The sequence below is a fragment of the Octopus bimaculoides genome, chromosome 12, assembly GCF_046866305.1.
Source record: "Octopus bimaculoides isolate indiv1 chromosome 12, ASM4686630v1, whole genome shotgun sequence".
Lineage (NCBI taxonomy): Eukaryota > Metazoa > Mollusca > Cephalopoda > Octopoda > Octopodidae > Octopus > Octopus bimaculoides.
Window position 1 is genome coordinate 64,792,300 of NC_142939.1, and position 14,962 is coordinate 64,807,261.

The 14,962-nt window shown below is 38.0% G+C and overlaps 1 protein-coding gene across 2 annotated transcripts in view; it reads right to left on the reverse strand.

Moving 5' to 3' along the window:
- The window catches only part of LOC106881028 (ubiquitin conjugation factor E4 B), a 79,172-nt gene that overhangs the window by 11,136 nt on the left and 53,074 nt on the right, over positions 1-14,962 (reverse strand). For both annotated transcript variants that reach the window (XM_014931214.3, XM_052972224.2), the window contains 8 exons: positions 14,477-14,575; positions 12,662-12,775; positions 10,561-10,650; positions 9,131-9,236; positions 7,753-7,988; positions 6,171-6,298; positions 4,432-4,530; positions 2,618-2,856 (listed from right to left, as the gene is read on the reverse strand). In XM_014931214.3, the coding sequence (XP_014786700.1) occupies positions 2,618-2,856; positions 4,432-4,530; positions 6,171-6,298; positions 7,753-7,988; positions 9,131-9,236; positions 10,561-10,650; positions 12,662-12,775; positions 14,477-14,575 (1,111 nt within the window). The remainder of the gene's footprint in view (positions 1-2,617; positions 2,857-4,431; positions 4,531-6,170; positions 6,299-7,752; positions 7,989-9,130; positions 9,237-10,560; positions 10,651-12,661; positions 12,776-14,476; positions 14,576-14,962) is intronic.

The window sequence follows — 14,962 nt, forward strand, 5'->3', positions numbered from 1 at the left end:
ACATTTCTCAACAAAATGTAGCTTCAAGTATGACCACCACCACCACCACCATCATCATCATTATTATTTAACGTCCGTTTTCTATGCTGGCCTGGGTTGGATGGTTTGGCAGGAGCTGACCTACTGAAGGGCTGTTCAGGCTCCATATCTGTTTTGGCATAGTTTCTACAGCTGGATGCCCTTCCTAATGCCAACCACTTTACAGTGTGTACTGAATGTTTTTACATAGCACTGGCATTAGTGCTTTTTTTTTATGTGGCACTGCTTTTTCAATAAAAAATAGATTGATACATAAAACTGCTTTGCACAGTTATGACCAATGAAATTTTTGAATGGCTGGATCTGATTTCTGCAGTAAAAGGGTTAGGAAAAGAAAAGTACACTGGACAATGTAGTTTTAAGACACACTGCCTAAATAAAAGATGGGACTGTCACATCTGGAATGCTTTTAATCATAGGTTTGCATGACATGGATTAAACTGAGGCTCAACAACATACTTTCCTGTCTCCCATAATGTGTCCAACAGAATTGTAGAGGTCTCAACCATTCCAGAGTGGCAGGAATTCTACCTATAAGGGAGCATCTACATAATCACTTAATCTGTTGGAAATAGTGGCCATGTCTCCCTCAAATCACACTATACCATCTTACAAAAAGGAGGGACAAATTGAATAGCACATTCCTAGACATAGTGTCTAAACAGAAGTAGGGATGGTCATGGCAGGAATGCTTTTGATTGTAGGTCTGCTTGAATAAGGATGATCTGTGACTAAACAACCATTTTTCCATAAGACATTTACGGTTTATAAAAGGACTGGTTAGTTAGGAGAAGAGGCAAGGGCTCGATATTTCTTCACTGATGCTTGCAGACCAGTGAGAGTAATGCAGTTTGAAGATCTGTAGGGATTAAGTGAGCAGGGAGGGAATTACTGCAAAGAGAGAGAAGGATCAGCTGAAGTGTGCAGTGTGGGATCTGGGAGTAGTAAAGGTAACTCACAGCAGGAGTACAGAGAAACACATAAAGTAACTCACAGCAAGAGTACCGAAAAAAGGGATAAGGTGAAAGGTCCTGGGTGGAGAGGGTGTGTTGGTAGCTAATTCAGAAGAGCAGAGGCCATTATAGTTAACAGTCATATAAACAGAGAGAAGCTACTGCCTGTCTATAAGCCAATGGTTGAAGGAGATGTTGGACATGAACCATTGATAATTAGTCAAACAAAAGAGGGTCTGCAGTGTGTGTGTGTTTAGCAGTATCCACCCAATATAGTTGTGTGTAGCACCAAACAAGGACTGTGAGTCACATAGTTATGTGACAACAGTGACACATATCCTGATATGTGAGCAACATAACTGGGCATGAACATAACAGTAGCGCCTGGCACATAAAAAGCATCATTCAAGCGTGGTCGATATCAGTGCTGCCTGACAGGCATGTAAAAAACACCCACTACACTCTCAGAGTGGTTGGCATTAGGGAGGGCATCCAACTGTACAAACCTTGCCAGATCAGATTGGAACCTGGTGTGGCCTCTTGGCAAACCAGGCTTCAGTCAAACCGTCCAACCCATGCCAGCACGGAAAACGAACGTTAAACGATGATGATGATGACAGTCATGTATACGTGTTGTAGAAGCACCTATCCAGGTATGTACTCATAGCTATATGTGTAGTAGCAACACCTACCAAGATATGTAAACAGAATAGTTGTGTAGTAGTACCAGGTGTATGTTGTAGTACAGCCAGCCATGGATGTGTATAATAGCAGGACCTATCCAGATATCTATTACACTGTGTAACACGATTTTTGTGCTTGGATAGCAACTGGTATTTTCTATTTGCTTACCCCTAGAAAGTATGAAAAAAATGGCTAATATTTCTTTCAAACTTTGCTTTTATTATATTTATTCAAACCCCAAACAATCCTTCTTAACACGTGGCTATGATGCTCCCCTGTTCACGATCAGAGATGCCTATATTGTCAGCCACTAAGGGACATGGGTAAGTGGTTAAGGTCAAGCAACTGACAAGCAAATCTGTGGTATTGAGCAGAATATTTACTATAATGATATTTCTGCTTCAGCATCTTAGCACTGAATCTGTCTGAAGTGTAATGGAAAATAGGTCAGTTTTGAAAACATTGATGTCCAGGTCACAAAAACATTTCCTTCGATTTCTAGATAGAAGCAAATAGGAAACAACACTTACTGACCAAAGACAAAATAAAAATTAAATTTTGTTACAGTGTTATAGTATAGTCAGGTACGCGAGTAGTAGGAACACCTACCCAGGTATATACTTTATCAAATAGCCATATGTGTGTAGTAGTAACACTTACCCAGATATGTAGTGTGGAACTATGTAATTGTGTAATAGCTGAACCTACCTGGGTGTATATACAGATGTTATCGATCTAGTTTGGATTCTTTGCCATCAAATTTGAAGGCAAAGAATTCAAATTTGATGGCAAAGAATTCAAACTAGATCGAAAACATCTATATTACAATATGAGTGTAGCAATAATGGAACCTACCCAGGTATGTAAACAGTATAGCAATGCATGTGTATAGTAGCAACATCTACCAGGGTACGTGTTTGCAGCTATGCATTTGAACTTACCAGTATAGAACTGCATCAAAGCAGGAACCATATAGTTGAGGGCAAGTGGGTGAGACAATAGCATCTCACTGAGTTTAGCAGTACGAGGCTGGAAATTAGGGCTGATCACAAAAAGTACTTCAACAAGCTTAGCGACAAGATAAGGGTTGTTGAAGTAACTGGGGCTGCAGACAAACACTATCAACATACGTACAAGCTGATTAACACTTGGATCACTGCCTAAAACTTCTGACTTGTAACTGAAAAATAAAACAGAATAAAATAAACATATATATATATATATATATATATATCCACATACACATACATACACACACACATGAGGGGGTGCTGAAAAGTTCCTGGCTTTGGGTAAAAGGAAATACAGGAGGGTCAGATAACTATGATTTTATGCAACGTATTCCCCTCGCAGATTAACACAATTATTGCAATGGTCCTTCAGTTTTTCTAAGCCCTGTAAAAGAAGTTGGAAGGTTGGGCCTCCAGCCAGGCCCTTCACAATACTCTTAAATCTCTTAAGCCAGGAGGGTTTCAGCAGCCCCCTCGTGTGAGCAAACGCAGAGAAAACCCAATAAAAAATGGTAGAGTGAACTTGCCATAGGAAGTGGAAAATCCACTGTTTCGGACAGAGACCTTTTTCAAGGAAAAGTTGACGAGAGAGAAATTAGTGAGAAATAAAAAACAGAGTTTTACATCATCTAGGTTAGAAAAACTACCTTACTGCTTCCTCTGTTTGACTGAAAATCCCTCACTTTCAACTTACCTCTTAACTCAATCACAGGCCCATCACAAACATTCAGCCGTCATCATCATTACCATCTTCATCATTTTAATGTTTGCTTTTCCATGCTCGCATGGGCCAGGCGAAATTTATTGAGGCAGATTCCATGAGGCCAGTTACCCTTCCTGTCACCAATCTTCACCCATTTCCAAACAAGGTAATATTTCACCAAGATCAAATATGTTTTCACAGAATATTGAGAATACCACTTACATTACAGTGACATTTGTTTACAACTATCACATGGTGTCAAAGCAAGGAGACACACACAATATATATACAGATATATATATACATATATATATATATATGTATATATACATACACACACATAAATATGACAGGCTTCTTTCAGCTTCTGCCTAGCAAATACCTTCACAAGGCTTTGGTCAGCCTGGGACTGTAGTAGAAGACACTTGCCCAAGGTGCCACACAGTGGGACTGAACCTGAAACCATGTGGTTGCAAAGCTAGCTTCTTACCACACAGCCTCTCACATAATTTTACCCTTTACTCCAAAATAATGAACCATATTCTTTTCCCCCTCTCCCTCCTCTTCCAGTCAGAATTCTCCTCGCAATTGTAATTTACCACCTTTTATTGCCGTTTTCTAAAAATGGAACTCTCCATTTTACTCTACAGTGATGTGGTTGCTACTGTCCTTAAAAGTATTACTACTTATGACAAACGACTGATATAACAACTATGGGGGGGGGGATATGATAAACACAAGATGCAGTTTTTGCCATTTGTTTCCTACACACGTTTCACTGTTGTGCTATTCTCATCCTCTGCAGTGGGTGTCCACAGTGCAATTAGATGCTGATCTACAACAGTTCTTCAAGGGAACATTTGATTACATTGACGCAAATCAAAATAAATATACACACACACTAACACACACACATTTGTGGAGTCATGGTTAGTCATATCCCCTCAACGCCACAAAATGAATAAGCTTAAACATAACAAAGAAAGAATAGTTGTAGTCAGAGATGGATATCTGAGGTTATAGAATATTTAGGAACACTTACTGCAGCACAAATAAGAGAAAATCTGCAATATCTTCCAAATAAAACTCTGGAAGTGCAGCAAATGCCTTGTCAGTGACTTGGGGCAGAGGTAAGTTGTTGCTGGAAAGAAGAAAAAAAAACAAAGAAAGAGAGACATAATTAGAGAATTAAACAAAATTTACAGTGACCTCTAACTAAAATATGATGACATCATTAACCCATTTATTACCATATTTCTGGTAAGACACACTGCCTTTGCTTCAATTAATTTTTAAAATAATGAAGAATTTAGTAAAATAATTTTCATCATTATTAAACTGGTGTTTGGGACATAAACATGAAATTTTGTTGGAAGTTGTTTAGATCACTTTAAAACAAGGAGTTTGTATCGTAGAACCAAGAGAGGTCTCAGGCAAGATGGTATATCAATGGGGTTAGCATGAACTTTTGATGGAAGTTTATATCAAAGAACGAGGGCAATTTTGTAAAGGTTGGTATCAAACGAGATAATGAATCTATTGAAATATATTCATCATTGCCAAATGGTTTATAGAGACCTCTAAATTAAATCACGTATCTAGCAAGATATATTCAATGTGGCCAAATTGTATACAGTAACTTTTCACTAAAATATGACAACATCATTAGTGTATCAAAACAAGACATTTGGGATTGCCGAATGATTAATAAATTTGCATCATTATCATGAGATTCTAGGTTCAATTCAACTTTGGTACAACTCAAACAAGGGACAGCAACCACAGCTTTGTCTCATCCTCGGCTTTGTAGGTGACAAGTACGGACCTACAAGTTACAATTAGCTTTCTATTTACCTCATTTTACTAAGTGTCCTGCTGATTCTTGCTGAGTAGCATTACATTAAGGGTACAAATGTTTCAGGAATACTCAACCATCTACACTGTTATCAGAGGACTGGAATACACAAGACTGAAACCAATGTGAGATCCATCCTCTGATAAGATCAACATAGTAGCAGCATGCTACGACATGGTGGAAAACCCCATGGGGAACTGGGTGAGCTGGTAACAAATATACCAAAGTTCCTAAGATGTGCTTTCTGTAATAAACCAAACACAAAGTCATGATTTAAGACATTGCTTGCCGCCATCAGCATGAATACTCATCCTACTGTCTCTTTATATACACTCTTGTACTCTACCTCTCCTGAAACATAATTCTATGAATACCACTTACTGAAATGAAATTAACAGGTATTTAGAATGTGCTTCTCATCACCAACCCTCACCTGTTTCCATGTAAGGTTAATATTTCCCCCATAGTCAGACATGTTTGCACAAAATATGGACAAGGACACACACACACACACACACACACACACACACACACACACACACACACACACACACAGAGGCTTCTTTCAGATTCTGTCTACCAAATTTACTCACAAGGCTTAGATTCTTCCAAGGCTATAGAAAAAGACATTTGCCCAAGGTGCATACACACTGAGACTGAACCCATGAACATGTGATTAGGAAGCAAACTACTTACCATATAGCTACACTTATGCCTATTAACCATGCCTGTGCCTATACAAACTTTTGGAAATGTTCTTTTAGTCTAATACGAGTCTCCTATTTAGCTAGCATCCAATATCAATCTGCATTCTGTATAAAATATTTCGTACATGTGCAAGGGTGTGTACACAGAAATTCTTGTTTCTTTAGAGACTAAAGAATGAGAAAACAAACGGTGCGACTGCCAGTGCCAGTATTTCTTACCCTTCATTCTCTGGATCTGCCATTTTCAATAAATAATCAGCTACGACGCCATAAAACTGCAAACACCGTCTTAAGAGAGATTCATCCAAGAGGCCAGCATTGGCACAAAGCTTACTCTTTTGTAATTTCTACAAATCACAAAAGAAAAATAAATACATTAAACAAATACAAATGTACTAAAAACAGATAATCAGCATTTTATCATCATTTTAACGTCCACATTTCTATGTCAGGTAGAGTTTATTGAGGCAACACCACTAACCACAAGCCATGTGTCTTCACACACTCACACACACACTTCTACCAAACCTCATTCACAAGATACATGTCGACCTGAAGCTAAGGTAAAGGTCTCTTTGCTCAAGGTGTCACACAGTGGAACTGAATGTACCCAGAACCATGTAATTGCAAAGTGAACTTTTTAACCAGACAGCAATGCCTGTGGGGCTCCTATCTGAAAAAACAGAAAAGGTGAAATAATCAACGACTCAGATATCTTTGATAATAAGATGAGTTAACAGGACTAATTCAGGAGGAAACAGCAACTTAATTCCACTCCAAATAGTTTCCTAGACAGATTGACTAAACAGTTGCTGTTTAGCCTCAGGATTGAGCAGACCTATGTATAAAAGACAGTCCAGCCATGACAAAAGGTCTTTTTAAAACTGTGTAGGAGGATGGGAGTGAGGCAAGTGGGCACAGCTGTTTGGACACTGAAGATTTGGCATGGCTGACCGGACATTCAGCCTATTTTGGTGATTGTATATCTTGGCACTGGAAGTAAACACACACACACTTGAATGGATATGCAGAAATATACAGAGAGGGGAAGAGAGACAAACACTTTCCATCCCATTTATACACAAGAAAATATGCTCACACACATGGAGAGGTGGGGAAGGAGGGAGAGTGAGAGAGATAGAGGGTGGGGAGGGAGAGAGAGAGAGAAGAGAAGGAGAGAGAGAGAAGAGAAGGAGAGAGAGAGAAGAGAAGGAGAGAGAGAGAAGGAGAGAGAGAGAAGAGAAGGAGAGAGAGAGAGAAGAGAAGGAGAGAGAGAGAAGGAGAGAGAGAGAAGAGAAGGAGAGAGAGAGAGAAGAGAAGGAGAGAGAGAGAAGAGAAGGAGAGAGAGAGAAGAGAAGGAGAGAGAGAGAAGAGAAGGAGAGAGAGAGAAGAGAAGGAGAGAGAGAGAAGAGAAGGAGAGAGAGAGAAGAGAAGGAGAGAGAGAGAAGAGAAGGAGAGAGAGAGAAGAGAAGGAGAGAGAGAGAAGAGAAGGAGAGAGAGAGAGGAACAGCTGTGCCAAAACATCACACACCCATAAGAGGGCTGCATTAACTAATAGGTGCTTTCCTTTCCTAAGATGGTAGAAAGTGTTTTACAAGACATTTTGCAGATGCTCTTTCTAGTGGGATCCAAGCTTTAAAGAACCCCATTGCCAAATGAGAATGGGTTCAAGAACAGGGTTGCTCTTTTCCTTTTTTTTTTTTTTTTTTTTTTTTTTTACAAAAGAGAGTAGAAAGGGGTAAGAAAATAAAGAGACCCCCTTCCCCTCAAAAAAACAAAGAACAGGAAGAGATCAACTCACTTTTACTTGAGCTTTCCATTTTTCTAGAGATTCTTTATTTCGAGAGGCTACTGGTGAATCTTTCCACTGAGCCTCGCTCGACTCCAACTCTTCGATTGCTCGATTCAAATTCCTTATAATAACTAGATGGCGTTGGTATTTCCTCGAAAGTGGCAGGATGGAAATGTGATGGCAGTGTAATGTCAAAAAGAAACATTCTGTAGAAAATTTAGGATCTTGCCAATTTTTAGTTTTAGCTGAAAAATATTCAAACAAATAAAATATAAAACATTAACATATGTTGATGTATGTAATATATGCAAATAATATGTATTTTCATTATCATCATTTAATTTCCATTATGGTTCAACATGATCCAACTAACCTGAGGGCCATCTTGGTCTCCAGTGTCTGCTTTGGCAAAATTTCTACAGTTGGAAGCCCAAATTCTAATACTTACTATTTTATAGAATGTACTGAATGTTTTTTGGAGTTTGCTTTTCTAGCACCAGCACTAGTGGGGGTACCGAATAATACACAAGACAAGGCCCCTCCACAGAGTGGGACTGCAGTGTTGAGGGAGGTGGCTTTGTGTTGGTTGTAGAGAGGCTAAAGTAAGGAAGATGGACAGGAACAGGTGTCTTACTGCAAATGAGATGCATAGGTACACTAGTAAAAAAAAGGGAGAAAGGATGAAGATGAAGTACCAGGGAATACCTTATATGACCTTGTGCTGGTTGCACACAAAAAAAAAGCCCCCAGTACATGTTGTAAAGTGGTTGGCATTAGGAAGGGCATCGAACTATAGAAACTAAAGTAAATAGTGGAACACAATACAGTCCTCTGACTCATCGGATCTCGTTAAACCATCCAGCCCATACCAGCATGGAACCCGGATGTTAAATGATGGTGATCTCAATTTTGAAGAAGACAATTGTACATAAACATGATGCCTTAGCAAAAAATAATTATTAACTTACGGATTGAACAGTAAAGTGCTAAAAATTCCAATCTCCACTTCTAATATCATCTTATACCTGCCACAATAAGACTGGGTATGAAGTACAAACCAAGTTGGTATTTACTTAAGACTTAAAAAAAAACACTAATGAAGCAGTTTTATCTACTGTCAACCTGTGAAAGAGGATTGTAGATCATCTTATTTGTTTAAGGCCCCCACTTATTTTTAAAAATTCCTTCAAATTTAACATTTCTAGAAGGCAACTGCAAGACATATGAACGTAATGAGAGACAAGTTGAATTTTAGTAGGGAAATAAAGTTGTTAAATTAACCTCTAAAATATTTCTGGAACCTACAATCAAAAGTCAACTCAGATTAAAGCAGATTAAAATTTAATATTTTAATCCAATGATGCCAGCCGAGTAATTTCCCACTTACCCAGTTCTGTGCGCCATTCCTCACTCTCCTGAGATGTACATTTCATACAACTTTCAGATGAGATATCAACTCTGCAGTTTGGATGGTAAGGATAATATAGGTCCACCTGAAATAGAAACAGCATTGATGACTAATGGCTTAGGTATAAAACAATATTGATGACTAATCACAAAGGTATAAAACAATTTTGATGACTAATCACAAAGGTATAAAACAATTTTGATGACTAATGATTAAGGTATAAAACAATATCAATGACTAATGACTATGGTATAAAACAATATCGACAACTGAGGTATAAAACTATTAATGACTAAGGCATAAAAACAATATTGGTGAATAATCACATAGGTATAAAACAATACTGATGACTAATTATTAATAATATAATTAATAATTATTACAATTATCACATAATGTGATGGCGAGGAAACAGTAACAAAAACATATGCACACTCATGTAAGTCTCCACAGTACACATACAAACATGGCAAATTTAACTATTTCTCTGTAGATTGAAAAAAATGACAAACAGCCTCAATTAATTTTTGATCCTTATTGCAATCTCATCACAGGTGTGTACATCACTTGAATAATCCCAGAGAAATAAGCAGCCAATTTATTTATACATGACAAGATTCTCTCAGTTTGTTTACCAAATCCACTCACAAGGCTTTGGTCAGTCCACAGCTATAGAAGAAGACACCTACCCAAAGTGCCACACAGTGGGATTGAACCTGAAACCAAATGGTTGCAATTTGGAGATTTTTTAATGATGCTTCAGCAAACTAAAACAAGACAACACTCTCCTTTTTTTATTTATATCAAAGTGTGAAAATATGCATAAGTGCACATATGCAAACATACCCGGGATCAATAGGCCACATTCCTATTAATCTGGTTGTATTGAGCAACAAAAATCTTGAAACCCCCATACCTTTTTATTTCTATCTTTTGTAAGTAATCTAGACTGTCCTACATTACTGGTATGTTTCCCAGGTATGCTTGCACATGTGTGCAATTACATACATTTTCACACTTGCACACATTCGTATAGGGTAGAAATAAAAAATAATGGGGTTTCAAGATTTTTGTTACTGAAATCCAGCCAGATTAATAGGTACGAGGTCTTGTGGTTAAGATGTTGTACTCAAAATCGCAAGCTCATGGTTTCAGTTCCCCGAGCAGGTAGTGTGTTGTGTTCTTGAGCAAGACACTTCATTTCACATTGCTCCAGTCCACTCAGTTGTTACTGAGCAACCCTGCAACAGTCTGGTGTCCCCTTCAAAGTGAATGTTGTGTGCTGAGTCACTTTTATGTCACTGGAAACTGAGTAACTGGCCTTGAGTTGTAGGACTCAAAGAAGGGATGAGAGAGATTCATTCATTCATCATCGCCGTCATCATCATTTAGCATCTACAAAATCTTACCTTATCCAAAGAGATCTTTATAGCCAGCATCTGAAGAACTGTGAGAAGATTGAGCATGAAACCATCTCCGGCAACATATCTCTCATCAACCTGTAATTAACAAATTTAAGGTTTTCACAAAATAAAGAAAAAAAAAATATTTCAAACACACACAGTGGATGTCTATACAAGTATGTGTGTGAGTGTGTGTGTGTGTGTGTGTGTGTGTGTGTGTGTGTGCATGTGTGTGAGTGAATGAAGGCATGTGGTCAAATGGTTAAGGTCTTAGACTCATGATAGCAAGATTCTTGTTTCAATTCCCAGACCAGCAGTGAGTTGTGTTCCCGAGTAAGACACTTCATTATATATTACAGTAGCCCACTCAGCTGGAAATGGGTCAACCAGCGACGGATTAACCTTCCGATCAGGAAGTGCATTGTGACCAGTGATGTATAACATCTAAATAACCTGGTCAATACGGTGATATGCAGCTGTCTGTCTGTGTGTGTGTGTGTGTGTGTGTGTGTGTGTGCGTGTGTGTGTGTGTGTGTGTGTGTTCAGAATCATGCAGATATCACAGTAAGTTACTCATTCAGAATTGGCTATCAGGCTACAGAGTAATCAATTACAATGTAGTGTAATGTAATATGTCCATATAACAGAAAATCCAAGTAATAATTTTTTTTAGTGATGAGCAAATAAATCATAAAGTCAGGAGGTTTGAGAGGAGAGATAAATTCGTTTATCCATATGACTTCAATATGGTTACAGCCATTCCATAGCTTTTTCATGCTGTATCAATTCAGTATGCACACACACACACACACACACACACACACTATCTACTGATGTCACATAATGTATATGCTTTGTTTATGCATTTACTGAATAAGCAATATTGGTAAGGCTTACTTATTATCATTTTATTATTATTAGCGTGGCTTCTAATTCAAAATTTAATTTTGTTTTACTAGGGCAGCACTGTTGCACATCAGCAGAAAGTTTCTGTTCTATCTGTATATACTTCACACCAGTAATTCGAATTTGTTTCAAGGGTGACTCGAGTATACAGTGCCGACAAGCTGAAATAATGGCAAAATATTGATAGCCACTGTTCTCGTTCACCTACAAGGTAATACATCTCACCTGGTGAAAGTACTCTGTGCTTTTTTAACACACGATGCTTTAAGGGGACTTTCCTAGAAATCTGTACAGCAGCTAATAAGCACATAAACAAAACACATAAATTAAGTATGTGACATTGGTAATGTTTACATTGTTAGAGCTGCTTCTAATTCAAAGTTTAATACTTGTATTTGATAATCTTCAGCTAAGCATTCCAAATCTTATGGGCTCGTGGGTACCAGTGCCACGTAAAAAGCATCCATGCAGGTGCTGCAAAAAAAAAAAAAAAAAAAAAAAAAGAAGCACCCGTGCTGGTGCAGTGTAAAGAGGCATTCACGCCAGTGTCAAGGCACCCATGCCAGTGCTAAGGCACCCATACCAGTGCTAAGGCACCCATGCCAGTGCTAAGGCACCCATGCCAGTGCTACCGCACCCATGCCAGTGCTAAGGCACCCATGCCAGTGCTAAGGTACCCATGCCAGTGCTACATAAATTCACCCATGCCAGTACTGCATAAAAGCACCCAGTGCACTCTGTAAAGTGGTTGGTATTAGGAAGGGCATCCAGCCACAGAAGTCATACCAAAGCAGACATGGATCCCAGGCAGCTCTCCAGCCCCTGTCAAACCATCCAACTCATGCCAGCATGCAAAATGGATGTTAAATGATGATGAATCTGAAGCGGTGTCATAGTGATCAGAGTTTATTTTCTAACTTCCTAAAACTAAATCATTAGTTAATTAGTTCACTTAATTCCCACTTATTTCTTAAACCCACACACACACAAAAGAGTTTCTCATTTGTAGGAGGTAAATATTGATTTATTAATTTATTGGTTGCCAAAATATTTAACAGTTTGTTTCTAAAAACTAATGAATATTTCTTTAGAATAATCTGTACCCTCTAAAACAAATACAATGAAACATTTTCCCCCTCAGCCCTTGAAAACAAATCAGACAAATGTAATTCTATAATAAAATTATTGAACAGATCAATACCTGAATTTGAGATTTCTTGGAATTTCCATCAATAAACTTCTCTAACAGCCCTATAGCAGCATCCCTGCTTTCTGAGTTCACCAAAACTGCATGTATGATTTTATACTGCTCCGTCTGTTGAAGATGAATTAAAGAAAATAATAATATTGGGAATCAATCTTAATATACAAAGCTGAAGTTGTGTGTCTGTGTGAAGCCTTTTTAAAAGTTTATAGAAATCCACATTTTCCACTTTTTCGTTAAAATTTTTACATCAATGGAATTTTCTCGATCTGAACTTTCCAGTGCAGTAATTAGATTTTTTAAATTCCGTTTACTTTGTGTGATTTAAGGGAGATTTGGCTGTTGTTTCTAGCAACTTTTGGATATTGAAAAAATTTATTTCGGCTCCCCTGTGTTCATGAAAAATTTAATCCAGCTTCCCATGTATCTGAGATAGACTGGCCAGCCCATGACAAATCTGACAAAAGGGGGGAACCACAGAACTACCAGCTCACGAACTGCATCTGAAAGTTGGCACGCCAATTATGCTGCTAAGGAATTTAGATGCTCCAATAATGTGCAATGGTATGTGGATGATTATCAAAAAATTGTGCTCCCGAGTTCTGTAGGCAACAATCTTGAATGAACCGGCCGCTGGCTAAGACATACTTATAACTCCCATGTCCCTTACCCACTCCGATACGACCTACAAGTTTAAACATGCAATTTCCCATCAAACTGCTTTCCCATGACAATCAACAAGGCGCAGGGACAATCAGTGCAAGCGGTTGGTTTGAATCTGACAGATCAAGTATTCTCACACGCACAACTGTATGTTGGCTGTCTCCAGGGTCTTTCTATTTGTGCACCTGAGGAAAGTACAAAGAATGTTGTCTACCAAGAGGCACTCTAATGATAACAATGGCAACTTCAACTGCTCTAATTTCAACTCCGCAATTTTTTCATCGTCCTGTCAGCCCACGTAAGTCCAGTCTTGCTTTGCTCTCCTTACTAACTCACCATGACATTCTTTTTTTTCTACCAAGATCCGTCACCCAAACACCACTTCGTATCCACTTCTTCCTCTTTTTAATGTCTTCGTTTCTCTCTTCGCATCGCTCTCTGCCCGGGTGAAACGGGCTTAGCTGCTAGTTATCAATAAATCTGAAGCAATATTCTTCAATATATTGGACCAAGTGAAACAGGAACCACTGAAGATTTGTACTTCATGTAGGGATTCAAGGAAGAAACACCTTAAGTGCTTTCCTACATGTTAACATCACCCTTCTCAGCTACAATGTTGTACCTCCCCATGTCTTTATGAGGTTGCTTGACCTGCTAGAAATATAAACCAATTGTCCCTCAAATCCAACCATACAGATAATGGAAGCCACGATATGCAAGACTTAAAAGAAGGAAGATGTGGTGTTGTAGCTGTAATACTTTTGACCACAGGTCTATTCAGTCGAAGTTAATTTGGTGTTAAACAACAACAGAGAACAGATTTATACACAAAGCACTGGTTGGTACAAGACTATAGTTCAAGGTGGCCTTCAATGGGACTGAACCCAAAACCACATTGTTGAGAAGCAAACTTCTTTAACCACCCAACCATACCTGCACCTAGTAACAAAAAAAGTTATTTATTTTACAGAATCCATCCAAATTCTGGATTCTTTCCGAAACTGAGTGAATATGGGGTGAGAACAAATTACATAATATGATCTTAGATACACTATGTCTAAATAAAAGCTAGGAGGTAATGGCTTGAACACCATTCAATCTGAGCTGGCCAAAGGTTAAATAAACAGTGACAACAGGTGACAGACTTACCCGAGCATATTCAAGACCATGTTGCAGAGTTTGGAATATGAGTCTTGCATTGTCTGGTGTTAATAAATGGTTAGAGAAATATTTCTCAACAACTTTCACCTGAAACAAGAAGATCAAAACACTAAGAAATATTTTAAAAAAAGGTAATGCAGGCACATGGATAAATTCACTTATTTATTAGAATATAATGAATCTCATTAGTATGCTTACACAGGCTAACGTTATTTAATTATGGGACTTATCAATTAATTTAAGATAATAACTATTTGTAATAATTAGTTCCAATGAAAGTAGCTATGCTTTAATTATTTATTTATATATATATTTATATGTATCTGAGAGCTGAATAAAACAAAAAATTTAGGTTATTTTCTAATTATAACAATTACATATCTTTACATATGTTTCACTAGTGATTGCTTGTATGTTGTGCAGTAATCATTACGTAGATGCTTGCATTGAAACACCAGTTCTTCAGAAAAAAAT